The sequence below is a fragment of the Equus asinus genome, chromosome 10, assembly GCF_041296235.1.
Source record: "Equus asinus isolate D_3611 breed Donkey chromosome 10, EquAss-T2T_v2, whole genome shotgun sequence".
Classification (NCBI taxonomy): Eukaryota; Metazoa; Chordata; class Mammalia; order Perissodactyla; family Equidae; genus Equus; species Equus asinus.
In genome coordinates, this window is record NC_091799.1 from 68,069,668 (window position 1) to 68,087,928 (window position 18,261).

General features: G+C 35.2%; 1 protein-coding gene across 1 annotated transcript in view; it reads right to left on the bottom strand.

The window, feature by feature from the left end:
- Nucleotides 1-18,261, bottom strand: part of MTREX (Mtr4 exosome RNA helicase) — a 116,813-nt gene that overhangs the window by 62,867 nt on the left and 35,685 nt on the right. The window contains exons 9-15 of the mRNA XM_014860340.3: nt 13,163-13,261; nt 12,595-12,697; nt 10,740-10,871; nt 9,333-9,412; nt 7,717-7,827; nt 5,759-5,860; nt 4,514-4,639 (exon numbers count right to left, since the gene is read on the bottom strand). Coding sequence (XP_014715826.1) covers nt 4,514-4,639; nt 5,759-5,860; nt 7,717-7,827; nt 9,333-9,412; nt 10,740-10,871; nt 12,595-12,697; nt 13,163-13,261 — 753 coding nt within the window. The remainder of the gene's footprint in view (nt 1-4,513; nt 4,640-5,758; nt 5,861-7,716; nt 7,828-9,332; nt 9,413-10,739; nt 10,872-12,594; nt 12,698-13,162; nt 13,262-18,261) is intronic.

Sequence of the window (18,261 nt, forward strand, 5' to 3'; positions counted from 1 at the left end):
TGACTAGGAGCAGAAAGCCTGTATAGTCTCCTAGAATTAGCACTTTATGTACTGTAAGAAACTAGTATGTTTATTTCATCATTTTAGAAATTATAGAAATAGCTTTGTTTTGATAAAATCAATAAGGACATTTACTCAAAGTACTGTGATATTTTTACATTCTTTTGAAAATATGGACACTATATTGGAATGCTTATTTCTTCTGTTTATACTGAAGAAATTTAGAGTATCTCTTTACTGGAAAATAAAAGAAGCCTTCACTAGTCTTTCTGGAGACTGTTAAACACACACTTTCCATCTGACTCAACTTTTCATTTGGGCCAACATTATAATGAATTGATTTTTTTTTTAGTTCATATCAAGTATTTCAAAAGAACAAACTGCTGTCCTATGTCAAATTTTGTTTGAGCTCACAGTTGAAAAATCTGTCCTTAAGGAATGGATGCGAAAGTATTAAACAAAAAGAGGATACTGTTACAACAGCAGGGTTGGAAAAGTTTAATAGGTTTCTATACTGCTCCTCAGAAAACTAGTCAAGCCAAAAAGCAAAGGAAAGAAATTATTAAAGTATTTTAAATTCAAGATCACCAAATTATTTACATGCACAAATATGTAAATGTGTGTATTTTTGTACTGAGATATTGAAAATCACTACAAATAATCTTCAGCCAACAATCAATGAACACATGTATTTTACCATCTTTCTGGCTAAGACTACTTAACCCAATAATAGGAAAAATGATTAAATATGACAAACATCTGAATTTTATTAATGTACAAAGTATACTAAATATTTTTATATTCAATGTGGCTGAATAAGCTGTGTATTGTAATTTTTACTTGAGAAAATAACTTTATTCTTTCTATTCATTAAAGCCCTATTACTTAAGAGTGAATCTCAATCATTTTTGCTTAAAATAAAACAGACCTGACATTATAATGAATTGATTTTCTTAGTTCATATTCTATATTAAGTATATCAAAAGAACAAACTGTTGTCACACCAAATTCTGTTCAAGCCAGTAACTGAAAAATCTATTTGTATGAAGTACTGAGCTGCAGTAACAGATGGTGGACAGGAGCATGGACTCTGAAGCCAGGCTGCCTGAGTTCAAAAGCAGGATTTGCCTTTTAACAACAACACGACTTTGGAAAAATTATCTAATCTCTGCATGCATTACTTATTTATAAAATGGGGATAACAGTAATCATTTGCTTATATAATTGCAGTATTATCAATAAACAGGTACTACATCCTTTCAACCTGTCAAATGATATAGTATTCAAAGTGAAAGTTACCACTTCACACTCAGTAGAAAGGTTATAAATCAAAAGGATAGATAATAACAAGTGTTGACTAGAATGCAGAGAAGCTCGAACCCTCATAACATTCCTGGTGGGAACGTAAAATGGTACAGCTGCTGAGGAAAAACAGCCTGGCAGGTTATAAAAAGTTAAACAAAAAATTACTGTATGAGCCAGCAATTTCACTCATAGGTATACACCTAAGAGAAATAAAAACATGTTCACATAGAAGCTTGTAAACACATGCTCATAGCAGCATTATTCACAACAGCCAAAAAGTGAAAACAACCCAAATGTCATCCACCTACTGATGAATGGATAAATAAAATGTGATATATCCATACAACAGAGCATTATTCGCCAATAAAAAGGAATGAAGTACTGACAGAAGTTACAATATGGATGAACCTTGAAAACATACTAAATGAAAGAAGCCAGATGCAAAAGGTCACATATGGTATGAGTCTGTTCATGAGAAATTTCCAGAACAGGGAAATCTATAGAAACAGAAAGTAGATTAGTGAATTGCCTAGGGTTTGGGGGAAGGGGAAACAGCTTGGGAGGAAATGGAGAGTGACTGTTAATGGATACAAAGCTGCATTTTGGGTTGATGAAAATGTTCTAACATTGATTGCAGTGAGGGTGGCAAAACTCTGTGAATATATTAAAAACCATGAAAATGGATGAACTGTATGATATGTGAATTACATATATCAATAAAGCTGTTTTAAAAAGTTAATTTTAGAATTAATGTACAATTGAAATTTCACAAGATTGTAACCTATCAATAACTCAATTAAAAAAAAAAGTTAATTTTAGAAATGATAGAGAAATTAGAACCCTTGCACACTGCTGGCAGGAATGCAAAATGGCACAGCCACTATGGAAGTTTCTCAAAAAATTAATAGAACTACCATATGATCCAGTAACCCCACTTCTGGGTGTTTACCCAAAAGAACTGAAATCAAGATACGGAACAGATATTAGCCACTCCCATGTTCAATGCAGTACTATTTACAATAGCCAAGATGTGCAAACAATCTAAATGTCCATTGACTGATGAATGGATATAGTTAAGTGTGGTATATACATACAATGGAATAATATTCAGCCTTAAAAAAGAAGAAAATTCTGCAATATGCAACAATACGGATTAACTTTGAGGACATTATGCTAGGTAAAATAAGCCAGTCACAGAAAGACAAATACTACATGATTCCACTTATATGAGGTATCTAAAATAGTCAAATGCATTGAATCAGAGAGCGACATGGTGGTTGCCAGAAACTGGGAGGAGACATAAAGGGGGAGTTACTAATCATAAGGCATAAAGTTTCAGTCGAGCAAGATAAATAAGCTATAGAGATCTGTTCTACAACACTGTACCTACAGTTAACAAAAACATATTTTACAACTTAATTTGTTAAGAGAGTAGATCTCATGTTAAGTGTTGTTTCCATAATAAATTTTTTCTTTTTTCTTTTTAGGAAGACTACCCCTGAGTTAACATCTGCTGTCAATCTTCCTCTTTTTGCTGAGGAAAACTGGCTGAGCTAACATCCATGCCCATCTTCCTCTATTTCATATGTGGGACGCCTAGCACAGCATGGCTTGCCAAGTGGTGCCATGTCCGCACCCGGGATCCAAACTGGCGAACCCCGGGCCGCCAAAGTGGAACGTGTGCACTTAACTGCTGTGGCACTGGGCTGGCCGCCATAATAAAATTAAAAAAAAAAATTTTTTTAAATGTCATGAAAGATGATAAAACTTCACACTTAAAGGGTAATAAAGCCAGAAATGTCAAATAAGTGGAATGAAAAATCTACACTAAAGGAACCAGAAGCTGTCATTAAAATTTCACCTCCTACAATTTGGCAACCTGATTCAATTGTTCCCATATACAGAGTACAAGAAAAATAGTGTTTACCATATCTGGCACAATCTAAAGAAAAGAATACAAATATAAATTTTCAGTCTTGTTTCACTTTCCTTACATGAAGAACTAAACTTATATGAATGCTTAAAAATAGGTTTCCAAGTATTAATCTCTAAAACTGAAAATAAGACACTATATGATTCCTATGTACATGTACAGACAAGCTTCACCTTCATTCATATAAAAACATACACCTTGACCTATTTTTGCTTCAGCATACCAGGCTTCCCACAATCGTATCTCAAATTCTCCATGCAGTTCCCAAGTCTTAGAAGTTGAGCACAGTCTATTTCAGAAATACTGACCTAGGCATGTTTTAACATGTTTTGAAGCTTTATTTTAAGTAGCTAATAAGCTAGAAGTTAATTTTACATTAATTAATGTTACGTTTCCTATCTTATTAATAGTTTTCTCTAGGGATTTATTTAATAACTTCCTACTACATGAGAAGGAGAAGGAAAGCAACCAGGTCTTTGAGAAGATTTTCAAAACAAAACAAAAATAAAAATCTTAGACAATCCAAAACACAAATACTAGCAAGCAAAATGAACAGATTAATTTGAAATAAAGCTTAAAACTTTAAATTATTATTGAGATATTTATAATCCATCAATAGGATGAATTAGAATGGTAGATTGTAGAATTAATTTATTAAGCTATCTGGGCTTGCAAAGGTAGAGGAAGATAACTGCCCAAAACACTATTATCATGTAGCCTACTTCCTCTTTTGATAGGTGAGGAGCAATCTGTGCAGTGAAGGGGGCAGAGGTATCTCAAACTTAAAGGGCAAAGTAAACATTTCTGCCCTCCCTGGGGATTTTCCCATCCCTTCCAATCACATGAGTTGCTCTTTGCCTATAAGAACAGAAAGTAGGGTACAGGGCCGGCGCCGTGGCCGACTGGTTAAGTTCGTGCGGTCTGCTTCGGCGGCCCAGGGTTCGGATCCTGGGCGCAGACATGGCACTGCTCATTAGGCCACGTTGAGGCAGCATCCCACATGCCACAACTAGAAGGACCCACAACTAAAAAAAATATACAACTATGTACTTGGGGGATTTGGGGAGAAAAAGCAGGGGGAAAAAAAAGAAAGTAGGGTAGAAAATATCAGCACTCTAAGCAGTGACCCTCTTCTACCTCCCCAGGCTCAGATAGTTTAGTAAATTAGCTCAGCTACTTAGAAAGGTATCTGAATGGACAAAACTAATTTCGAGGCGGCTCCTGATACATGTTTCTCAAATTCCTGATGAAGGCACAGAAGCTTAACTCAGTTACCTTAAGCAGTTGTTTTCCAATCGTTGGGCTCATCTTTTCATCCACCATAAGAATTACAATCCCTCTATCATCCATTCCCCTCCTTCCAGCACGACCGGACATCTGAATGTATTCACCAGAGGAAATCTGAAAGAACATAATTAGAAATTCGAATTTTAGGAGCAAACCTCATAAAACACATTTTCTTAAAATTTATCTTATCAGAAATACACAAGCACAAGTTATACATTCCAAGGAAGGAAACATGATTAAAAACACGAACTTTTAGTAGGGTTTAAGAAAGAACATGAAAATGCAAAATGCTTAAGAATAAATTTTAGCTCCAAAATGAACAAATATGCCATAGCTACAGGGAAATACTGGCTAATTCTCTGACATAAAAAACATCTTTGAGCTAGATATTCTGGAAAACAGTCAAGTTTAAGAAAGCAATGACTCAAACTCTAAATATCAATTCTGATTTGATCATAATAAATTTTTTAAATTTGCAAAATGAGATTAATATAAAGTTAATTTATAAAAGCAAAATTCTCTCCTATATTCTCAGTATATGTCCGCGGAGTTCCGTAGAATCCATTCATCACTAAGAAAAACTGAGGGGAAAAAGGTTAGTAGGCCTCCCATATATAGACTTCTAGGGTGACACTGAACCACGAAAAGTTTTATCTGTAAGTCCATGTGTACTTTCCTCCTGTGGAAAGGTTCTAGAGGTTTCAGAGTCTCAAAAATATCTGACTCAAGAAGAGTTAAGAATCACTATGCTACAAGAAGGCATATAATCATACACCACTTAACGTCGGGGACACATTCTGAGAAATGCGTTAGGCAATTTTGTTGTTGTGTGAACACAATAGAGTATACCTATATACAACCTAGATGGTATAGCCTACCACATATCTAGGCTATATGGCCTTAATCTTATGGGACCACCACCATATACGAGGTCGGTCGTTGACTGAAACATTGTTATGCAGGCCATGACTGTACATTTAAAATGCTTTCAAGTGTTCATGAATCATTTGCACACTTATCCCTCATCACCAAACTCTTTCATCTAAAGAAGATCTTTTTACCTAAAGGATAGAAATATAAAGGATCTGAAGTTTAACCTTGATGAACTTGTACTAGCTCAGGTACAAGTTCTTGAGAATTCAGAACTGAAAATCTCAAAGACTACATGAGCCAAAATCACCTTAAGTAAAACAAAGATAAAAGTTATTTCAATACATGAATTATTTTACTTACCCATCGGAAATCTTTCCCATCAAATTTTCGGGCATTTGTAAATAAAACAGTTCTAGCTGGCATGTTAATTCCCATGGCAAAAGTCTCTGTGGCAAATAAGGCCTAAATAAATGAATAATTATACAAGTAAACGTTTTTATGCCGAAAAACTAGTATTGTACTTTTCAAGTGTAAATAAACAAATCACTAATTTTTAAAATTAGTTGTTAATGACAGAATGCTACTCGTCAAATAGACAAATCATTAGACTGTAGAATATTTTTCTACACACGGTCACATTTCCTAGTTTTCACTGATGATGCAACAGTTTTAAAGACAGCTTTAGAATCTCCGAGGGAGATCAGAATCAGTGGCTCTTTAAGTTTACCTCTAAGATTTTACCAACAAACACTTTACTACACAAAAACTGTGTGTGTTTTAAGCACACAAAGGTATATGTACAAGTAAAGTCACTGACGTACTATTAAATAGATAATAAAGATAAAAATACTTTATTTCATCAACTCAACAGAATGGTATTCATCTGTTAGAAAGAACGAAGAGCTACGCATAAGATCAAATTGGATAACATTAGTAAAATCACTTTGTTTAAAAAATAAATCATGTATTATTTGTATGTATGCTAGTGAACGGCAATGATGAGAAATGAACGGCAATGACGGTCTTTTATTTTTTACTTTAGGTACAATTTTTTATTTGAATTTTACAACCCACAAGTATCACTTATATTTTTAAGAAAAGATTCTTTAAAATGGGCCTCAGCAGGATTGAAAATTGGTTAAGTTCACGTGCTCTGCTTTGGTGGCCCAGAGTTCACAGATTCGGATCCTGGGTGTGGACCTATGCACCGCTCATCAAGCCATGCTGTGATGGTAGACAGAGGAAGATGGCCACAGATGTTAGCTCAGTGACAATCTTCCTCAAGCAAAAAGAGGAAGACTGGCAAGAGATGTTAGCTCAGGGCCAGTCTTCCTCACCAAAAAAAAAAGGGGGCCTCAGCAAAATATACAATCTAGAAGAGACTATGAATAGGGCCTTACCAGGACCCAAGTACAAATAGCGACCAAGTCTTTATCTAAAATCCCTCCAGCATATTCTTCAGGGTGAGTAAATCTCTTTTAAATATTCTATATAGTATTGGCATTCTCATGATAAATCTATAATCTGATTTTTAAACATAACATAATTTATGAGTCATATATAGGCTTAAGACTACATTTTAGAGATGTTTCCCATTTTTAATATCCCATTTCTGGGTATAGACATCAACATAATTTTAAAAATTAAATCAGACTCTCTTTGGTTTAATTTAGGACATCCTAAATAAATCTCTTTCACAAGTCTAATCAGCAATTCTCCTGGTCTGCTCTAAACTACTTCTTTACGTCTGTACATAGAAAGGAGTCTACCTATAGAATCAAGTGCAGGTCTGATAATTAAATAGCACCTCCTGCAAAATTCCACATTGTATCCAAGAGTGTCAGCATTTCTCAAGGATAGAAAAGCAAACAAATGATTTTTTACCTATGGCCCAAAATTTATAAAGTATAACACTATATAAAAATCAAGTTCACTACCTTAGTGATTTCATCTGATTAGTTAAAAAAAAATACAAAACCACCTATAAACAGTGTTCTTGACAATTTTCAAGCTACTCACACAACAAAATTTTTTTTTTTTGGGGGGTGAGGCAAATTCTCCCTGGGCTAACATCTGTTGCCAATACTCCTCCTTTTTTCCTTGAGGAAGGCTGTCCCTGAGCTAACATCTGTGCCAATCTTCCTCTATTTTGTGTGTGGGATGCCTCCACAGCATGGCTGATGACTGGAGTATGTCCACACCAGGGATCCAAACCTGTGAACCTGGGCTGCCGAAGTGAAGCACGTAGAACTTTAACCACTTGGCTACAGGGCTGGCACCCACAACAAAATTTTAGAACCTAACAAATAAAATCATACCTTTATCAATCCTTCGGAAAAGAGAATTTCTATAGTTTCTTTCAAAATAGGAAGTAAACCACCATGGTGAATACCAATCCCACGCTTCAAAAGAGGAAGTACATGTTCAACCTGTAATTGGAATAACATTTATTTTACAATGATATGAGGAAAGGGAAGTTAAAAATGCTAAACTAACCAAAATAAGAAAAATGGGTAATCAAGAAAGAAAGCTGTTCAAAGAAATGTTATATAATCTTTGCAGAATAAAAGTAAAAACCAAACCCACATTCCCAGAGATTATTACACTCAAAACACAATATAATTTTGTCCTAGCTTTCTTTAATATGAAAAGCATGTTTTAAATAAACTACAAACGTCTGGCTGCCTCATTCAAATTTTCCAGCATCACTTCATCTCCTCCAAAAAATTAAAAGTTATGAGGGGAAAGTTTGTATCTGCACAAAATAAACTTAAAAAATACAGGCCAACTCAAACCAAAAAGAAATAATTATAAAGCAGATTTAATATAAATATGTACTCCATTTAAAAACAAATGGATTACTGAAGAGTTCATTCTCAATAACACTATATCAAATGCCATTAAATATCACACTATTAGAAGTGTGCTAGGCTAACAAAGATGTATAAAGACATGGCTTAGCCCTTAATTCAGCTAGAAAATTTACAAAAAAATGTTATAAATTAAATACTACTTTAAATAGCAAGAAACAGGGGCCTGCACGGTGGCACAGTGGTTAAGTGCGCGCACTCCACTTTGGTGGCCAGGGGTTCACTGGTTTGGATCCCGGGTGTGGACGTGGCACCACTTGGCATGCCATGCTGTGGTAGGCATCCCACATATAAAGTAGAGGAAGATGGGCATAGATGTTAGCTCAGGGCCAGTCTTCCTCAGTGAAAAAGAGGAAGATTGGCAGCAGTTAGCTCAGGGCTAATTTTCCTCAAAAAAAAAAAAAAGCAAGAAACATGCTACTGCAGTCTTATCATAAATCCCTTATAAATCAAAGCAATCACTTGTAAGCACAGCATGACCTCTCCATTTTTCTTTTCACAAAACAAAACTTTCACGTATTAGGTTGGACTAAAGAATTAGCTTTCAGGTTTGGATGCACATTAGAATCACCTGGGGAGCTTATGAAAGATTCTAATGACCAGGACACACACTAGACCAGTTAAATCAGAATCTTTGGGAGGGGCACACAGACTCCCCAGGCAATTTCAATAGTCAAAGGAAAAAAAACCACTGTATTAAAGCAAAGTAGACATTAAATCCGTCATTAAACACATGATTTTCATTAGATATGCTCTACTGTTTTGTTTGGTAGACTTATAAATTACAAAATATAGAGCCTGAATACCAGCATTAAAAATTTTGTAGTATTAGGAAGAGCAACAGTAATTTCCAGACCACGCTAGCTTTCAAAGAAAAGTTCCCTCAGGCAACAAATCTTTCCTTTTGTCACCTTTTCAGAAGTTTAAAACATAAGTCAAGTTATTACTGCAGTGCACAATGCAACATATTTACTGCAATGTGCAAATAGTAACCACCAAGAAATGCAAAGTGAATATATGCTATTTACTAATATCCATACTACTTAGGGACATCAAACACACACCTGAGGGAGCTTCTTATCTTCATCAGACAAGCAGTCAATTGCATTACTGAATACTTCTTCAACCATCTTCTTTTCTTCATCTAAGAGAGAAAATCCAAGGTACATAAATATCTAAATGAGTCAGCAATACAAAAACCTCACACAGTGCAAAGAATGAGAGTCTATAAAGAATAAAAATAAAGAGTCAATATTTAAGATAGAAGGGAAAGCAGACAAAAATTACTACATAATGGTTTAATAAAATTCGCTGCCTTTCAAAACATATCTAGCAGAGTTAATCCATGAATAAAAGTACTATCTTACCAAAATAGTAACAATAACTACACTAAGTGCTCTACATGCAACATTTAAATCTAACAATTACAGGACACAGGGATTAATATCCATTATTGAGGAAAGCGAGGCTTAGAAAAAATAATGGGCATTGCCATTAACTGTTGGATCAACAATTCCAAAGCCTATGCTCTTAACCATTATACTACCTTCTTATATAGTGTCTATTAAATAATAGGCAGTCAATAAATATTTGTTCAATGAATCAATATATAACCCTGCAACATTAAGCATATTCAGCACAGGTAGTTATAAACATTTCTAAGCAGAGCAATTCATGTAATCAAAACACAAACTATTATTGGCTTGAAGAAGTAATGTGGGTATTATCTGTCATTTGTTACTTTTATCCATGGATAAGTAAAAATTAGCTTTGATATGCAAGTATAGTTCTGTGCCTTGATAAAGAAAACAATACAACTGAAATTTGATTTTGGATGATTGAAGACATTATTTACTTCTCACTGTACAGGATTACATATACAAAAGACTGAAATGAATGATGGTTTGGTTGGTATTTATCATGCTGCAATTTGTAGCCAGGCTGTGCAACTATCTAGCTGTGTGACTTTAAGTGAGTTACATTTATAGTTAATATATGGGAATCATTTATTAATTTGCTAGAAGTTATTTCACATTATTCAAAAATTATACCACAATTAGGTAAGGGCAGATCTTCCCAGTTTGGATTTCTAGAAGAATGGAGCACAGTACTTTCTATACAGAAGGTGGTCTGACTAAGAGATCTATCCTTAATTAGCCAGAGAACTACAATAACTAAGGAGCTTATAGCAATGATGCATAAGAAGGTATGATTCTACTATTTCTCAGTGGCCTTCTTTGAATTTTACACAGTGCATGTACTTACACCTTCCAATAAAAGAAGATAGAAGAAAGGAAAGAAATGATAAATCAAGGGCCTCTTAAAGCTTTTACAAATGTGATGAGTACCTACCACTGTACCTATGAGGTGAACCGCATATCCTAGTAGTACACAATAGACAATGTCTTACCAGAAATATATTTATACCCATTTTCACATAACATTAAAACTATACTGAAATGACATAGTACCTGTGTTGAAATCTAATTTGGTCATTTGAAGTGCATAGGCTTCACAATCTTTCTTACTAAAACTGAATATAATTACAGGTTGAAAATTTCTCTCCATAATCATCTTCACAATCTTGAACACATTTGATGGTCCTGTAAAAAATAGTATATAAACCATACCCAAAAATTAACTCAATCATAGACGTAAACGTAAAAACTAAAACTACAAAACTCTTAAAAAATATACAGGAGTAAATCTTCATGATCTTGGGTTAGGCAGAACATTCTTAGATATGATACCAAAAGCACAAGCAAAAAATGAAACAGATAAATTTAATTTCATCAAAATTAAAAACTTTTATACTTCAAGACACACCAACAATAAAGTGAAAAGACAAGCCAAATGCACAGAATGGGAGAAAATACTTGCAAATCGCACATCTGATATGAGTCTTTATATATATCCAGAATATATAAAGTATTCTTAAAACTCAACAACAAAAAGACAATCTAACTTTTTCTTTTTTGCTGAAGAAGATTTGCCCTGAACTAACATGTGCTGCCAGTCCTCCTTTTTTTTCTTCAGGAAATTAGCCCTGAGCTAGTATCTGTGCCAATCCTCTTCTATTTTTTTGTATGTGGGACACGCCCACAGAGTGGCTGGTGAGTAGAATAGGTCCACACCTGGGATCCAAACCTGCAAATCCCGGGTCACTGAAGCGCAACATGAGGAACTTTAATTACTTGGCCACCAGGCTGGACCCAGACAATCTAATTTTTAAACAGGCAAAGAATTTGAATAGATATTTCCTGAAAGAAGATAATACAATAGCCAATAGGCACATGAAAAGATACTCAACATCATTAGCCACTAGGGAAACATCATAAATCAACACCACACTGAGATACCACTTCATACTCATTAGGATGACTACAGCCAAATGTACAGAATACATACTAAGTACTGGTAAGGATATGGAGGAAATGGAAACCTCATACCCTTCTGATGGGAATGTGTAATGGTGCAGTCACTTTGGAAAATAATCTGGCAGTTATTCAAAAGGTTAACTATAAAATTACCATATGACTCAGCAATTTCACTCCTGGCTATATACTCAATAGAAAAGAAAACATACGTTCAGACAAACACTTGTAGTACTCATAGGTTTTCAGCAGCATTATTCACAACAATCAGAAAGTGAAAACAATCCAAACGTCCATCAACTGAAAGGATAAATAAAATGCGGTGTAATCATACAATATAATGTTATTTGACTATAAAAGAGAACGAAGTACTGGCACATGCTGTAACAGATGAAATTTGAAAACAAACTAAGTGAAAGAAGCCAGTGGCAAAAGACCACACATATTTTGATTCCATTTATATGAAACGTCCAGAAAAGGAAAACACAGACAGAAAGTAGATTAGTGATTGCCTAAGGCTGAAAGGGTTGGGGAAGAGGCTGGAGGAAAATAAGGAAAGACTGCTAATGGATACGGGGTTTCTTTTTGAGTGTTGAAAATGCTCTGGAATTAGTTGCATTAGTAGTTGTACTGCAAAGTAGTTGCAGAACTTTGTGAATATACTAAGATCCACTGGAAATGGTGACTTTCATGGTATGTGAATTATATCTCAATAAAAAAATTGTTGTGATGGCTGCATAAACTGTATACTTTAATGGGTGAACTGTATAGTATATGAATTATACCTCAATAAACGTCATATAAAAAAAAGAGTTCTACCTTTACTTATCCAATTTTATCATATACTATCTAGATCTTTATATACCTGCCTAAGTTAAACAAAATAACAAGAAATGCAATTTGAAAATACAATTTAAATGTAAAATTCTCTCAAAATAAAGTTCCAAATTACCTTTTGTTCCTCCTTTCCGCCCTTTCTGATCTCCTTTTGCCAAATCACCAGCATCTCGAAGTACTTGCATTGCAGTATTAAAATTATCTTCTCTAAAGTCACCCTGGAATCAGATATTTTTCTATGTAACTTCACTAATATTTAATCGAAATCTAAACATTTTTCATACCTCAAAACAAAGCCTACTCAAATAACAGAAACTCAATAATAATTATAACAAAGGCACTAAAATAGTTCAAAAATGATGTGTGCTAAGAGCTAATAAAAGGTGATAAAGAGATGATAAAACCAGGAAAAGCAAGCATAAGATATGTGAAACATGTTAGGGCCCCCATTCTCCAGGCATTTTAAAATACTGGGAAAGGAAGGGAATCTAACTCATTCATAACAAAAACACAAGTCTTAAATATAATTTTTGAAATAAAAATACACACACACAAAAACAACTTTGGATAGTGAAACTATTTAGGAAAAGAAAAAGGATCTCTGCCATTCTTCCCTAGATTGAGACAGATATAAACAACAAAGTATGACATTATAGATATAGGAATGACAATTACTCCCTTACATTTTCATCAACCACAAGGTGCAGGCCATCTCCCCCTGCTGGAAAAATGTAGTGTTGCAATGGAGTAGGCCGATAATCTGTATAGATGACATGACAAGGCTGTAAAAAGAAGGAGAAATAATGAAAATATATATTTTATTACTTCAAAATAATGCTGTGTATTTGACCTACCTAAAAGACCATGGGGAAATAAACTTCTGAATTCAACATTTCAAAAAGGAAAATACTTTTAAAAATACTTAAAAAACCAGGCAAAAGAAGAATATGGAAAAATTAGATCTATCAAATTATTCTACCATCTGTTCAATTTCACCAGTTCCACAACCAGGGCCAAATATGTGATTTGAGTTTCAATAATAATCTTGGATCCATACCCTAGACCTGTGATGCTGTAAAGAACACGCCTGTTTCTACAGAGCAGTAGTATGGTGACAGACAATGCCCCGAGGTAAAATAGGACTTTTCTGTCCCACAGAGGCTTTTCAAAGCCTTACTAAAGCAGCAGATTGACCTAGCTACTCCAGAAGATCCACTGGGTTTCTATCCTACAGAAGCAACAGGGATGTCACAAAAATGCCATCAGAGAGCTTATAAACAGATAAAAGTAAGTTTCTGAGGATACTGCTGTAGAGGAAAATTAAGGGGAGGAAAATAAAATGAAGAATAAATTTAATACACATAAACAAATGGTCTTATAAGGTCCTATCCCGCTGTTAAACTGGACTAGAAATGCAAAAGGAAACACAGTCAAGTTTCACTATATTCACTTAAGAAAAGTCAAATCATATGCTCAGGAGATGCCTAGCTTTTCCTTGGTACTGAGGTCTTAGAGGAAATTCTTTACTGTGTACTCATGGCTCTCTGTAAAAGTAAAAGCAGTAGTTTCAAAACCTGGCACATCGTCAGGATCAACTTGGATTCTCCTCAAAGTCAGAACTTTCAAAGGACCCCTCCCTGGAGCTGGGTGCCCCAGCCCAGCACCTGGGCACTGTCCTGCAGATCTCAGTGGGCTCAGAATACCCAGCTCTTGACTCCCACCCAATGGAAACAGGTGGAAGTGGCAATCAAATACTACCGCAATGCAGAGGCACAAATCCATGCCATATAGCAGTATGAAAAAATATGTTAAATCTCCAGACCAGAAGGAAAATGACAACTGCCCAGAAATCAATCTTGAAGCCACAGAAATTTATAATCTAACTGACAGAGAATTAAAAATAGCTATCATTAAAAAACACAAGTTAAAAGAGAATGCTAGACAGTTCAACGAATTCAGGAACAACTTCACAAGACATTGAAACTATAAAGAAGAACCAATCAGAAACATTGGAGATGAAAAATGCAATGGATGAGATCAAGCAGAATATGGATTCCCTGAACAACAGAGCTGGTATCATGGAGGAACGAGTCAGCAAAACCAAAGACAGAAATGTAGAAATGTTTTAGATGGATGAGAGAGAACTAAGACTAAAAAGAAATGAAGAAAGTTTCTGAGAAATATCTGTTTCAATTAGGAAATGCAACATAAGGACGACAGGTATTCAAGAGGGAGAAGAGAAGGAAGATGGAGCAAAAAGCTTGCTCAAACAAATAATACTGGAGAACTTCCCAAACCTGGGAAAAGAGATGGAAATCCACGAGAAGGACGCCAACAGATCTCTTAACTATATCAGTGTGAAAAGACCAACTGCAACGCATATAGTAGTGAAGCCAACAAAAGTCAATGACAAAGAAAAAATACTTGGGGGAGCAAGATAGAAGGAAATAACTTACAAAGGAACCCCTATGAAGCTTTCAGTAGATTTCTCAGCAGAAACTTCATACACTATGAGAGTGGAATGATATATTCAAATATTTCAAAGACAAAAACCTTTGGCCAAGAATCTCTATCCAGTGAAAATATCCTTCAGGTATGACAGAGAAACAAAAACTTTCCCAGATAAACAAAAGCTAAGAGAGTTCATTGCCAAAGACGACTCCTACAATAAATCCTCAAGAAGGCCCTCATACCTGGAAAAAAAAGGAAGAAAGGGGTTACAAAGCCCTGAGTAAGGACATAATACATAGACAAAATCAGAAAATTGTATCTATCCATCAGAACAGGTTAACAAATACTCAATTAAAACATTAAAGATAAAGGGAAGGAAAACACAAAAAACAAAGATAATCTTGTCATTTTAACCACAAACTCACAACACAAGATGGAATAAGGTATGACAAAAACAACTTAGGAGGAGAGGGCACAGGGACTGAATTGGCTTAGTCTATGGAAATAAGAGGTCATCATAAAATGGACTATGTCATCTACAAGATTTTGCATACAAACCTCATAGTAATCACTAAGCAAAAAAGTAGAACAGAGACACAAACAATAAACAAGGACAAAACTAAGAAAACCATCATGAAAAACTACCTAACCAAATTGGCAATCCAAAATATACACGAAGAGAAACAAAAGAAATGCAGGAAAACAAGTGATAAAATGGCACCATTAAGCCCTCATATAGCAATAATCACTCTAAATGTAAATGGATTGAATTCTCCAATCAAAAGACACAGAGTGGCGAGATAGATTAAAGAAAAAGACCCAACAACATGAAGCTTCCCGGAGACACATCTCAGCTCCAACAACAAACAAAGGCTCAGAGTGAAGGGATGGAAGACTGATACTTCAAGCTAATGTCAAACAAAAGAAAGCAGGTGTTGCAATACTTGTATCAGACATAGTAGGCTTCAAGATAAGACAGGTAAAGAGACACAAAGAGAGGCAGTATACAATGATCAAAAGGACACTCCATCAAGAAGACATAACACTTACAAGTATCTGTACACCTAACACAGGAGCACCAAAGTACATAAAGCAACTATTAACAAACATAAAAGGGGACAATAACAACAACACAGTAATAGTAGGGGACCACAATACTCTACTCACATCAATGGACAGATCATCCAGACAGAAAGTCAACAAGGTAACACGAGAATTAAATGAAAAACCAGACCAGGTGGGCTTCATAGATATATATAGATAGACAGATATGTCATATATATATTTAGACATATCATGCAAGAACAGTAGAGTACACATTCTTCTCAAGTGCACATGGAACATTCTCAAGGACAGACCAGATGATGGGAAACAAGGCAAGCCTCAAAAAATTTAAGAAGATTGAAATAATGACAAACAGCTTATCCGACCATGATGCTAGGAAACTAAAAATCAACTACAAGAAAAAAGTGGAGAATAGGGAGGGAAGAAGTGAAACTCTCACTGTTTGCAGACAACATGATCTTGTATATAGAAAACCCCAAAGAATCCATTGGAAAACTTTCAGAAGTAATCAACAACTACAGCAAAGTTGCAGGGTATAAAATCAATTTACATGAATCAGTAGCATTTCTATACTCTAACAACGAACTAACGGAAAAAGAACTCAAGAACACAATACCATTCACAATTACAACAAAAAGAATAAAACACCTCAGGGTGAACTTAACTAAGGAAGTGAAAGACCTATACAACGAAAATTACAAGGCTTTTCTGAAAGAAATGGAGGACGACGTAAAGAGATGGAAAGACATTCCATGTACATGGATTGGAAGAATAAACAGTTAAAATCTCCATTCTACCTAAAACAATCTACTGATTCAACATGATCCCAACCAGAATCCCAATGACATTCTTTACATAAATAGAACAAAGAATCCTAAAATTCATATGGGGCAACAAAAGACCCCAAATTGCTAAAGCAATCCTGAGAAAAAAGAATAAAGCTGCAGGCATCACAATCCCTGACTTCAAAACATACTACAAAGCTACAGTAATCAAAACAGCATGGTACTGGTACAAAAACAGGTGCACAGATCAATGGAACAGAATTGAAAGCCCAGAAATAAAACCATACATCTATGGACAGCTAATCTTCGACAAAGGGCTGAGGGCATACAATGGAGAAAAGAAAGTCTTTTCAACAAATGGTGCTGGGAAAACTGGAAAGCCACATGTAAAAGAATGAAAATTGACCATTCTTTTTCACCATTCACCAAAATAAACTGAAAATGGATCAAAGACCTAAAGGTGAGACCTGAAAACATAAGGCTTCTAGAAGAAAAGGTAGGCAGTACACTCTTTGACATCAGTATTAAAAGGATCTTTTCGGACACCATATCTCAGACAAGGGAAACAACACAAAGAATAAACAAACGGGACTTCATCAGACTAAAGAGCTTCTTCAAGGCAAACAGGATTGAAACAAAAAAACAACCCACTAATTGGGAAAAAATATTTGCAAGTCATACATCCGACAAAGGCTTAATCTCCATAATATATAAAGAACTCACACAACTCAACAACAAAAAATCAAACAACCCAATTAAAAAATGGGCAGGAGACATGAACAGATATTTCTCCAAAGAAGATATACGATGGCCAATAGGCACATGAAAAGATGTTCATCATCGCTGATCATCAGGGAAATGCAAATCAAAACTACACTAAGATATCACCTTACACCCATTAGAATGACAAAAATAACAAATAGTAACAAATGCTGGAGAGGTTGTGGAGAAAAAGGAACCCTCATACACTGCTGGTGGGAATGCAAACTGGTGCAGCCACTATGGAAAACAGTATGAAGATTCCTCAAAAAGTTAAAAATAGAAATACCCTATGACCCAGCCATCCCATTACTGGGTATCTATCCTAAGAACCTGAAATCAGAAATCCCAAGAGTCCCTTGCACCCCTATGTTCATTGCAGCAGTATTTACAATAGCCAAGACGTGGAACCAACCTACATGCCCAGAAACTGATGATTGGATAAAGAAGATATGGTATATATACACAATGGACTACTACTCAGCCATAAAAAAGACAAAATTGGCCAATTCGTAGCAACGTGGATGGACCTCAAGGGTATTACGTTAAGCGAAACAAGCCAGTCAGAGAAAGACGAACTCTACATGACTCCACTCATAGGTGGAAGTTATATTGGCAAGGAGATCTGATCAGCGGTTACCAGGGAAAAGGAGGGGTGGAGGAAGGGCACAAAGGGGGAAGTGGTGTACCCATAACATGACTAACAATAATGTACAACTGAA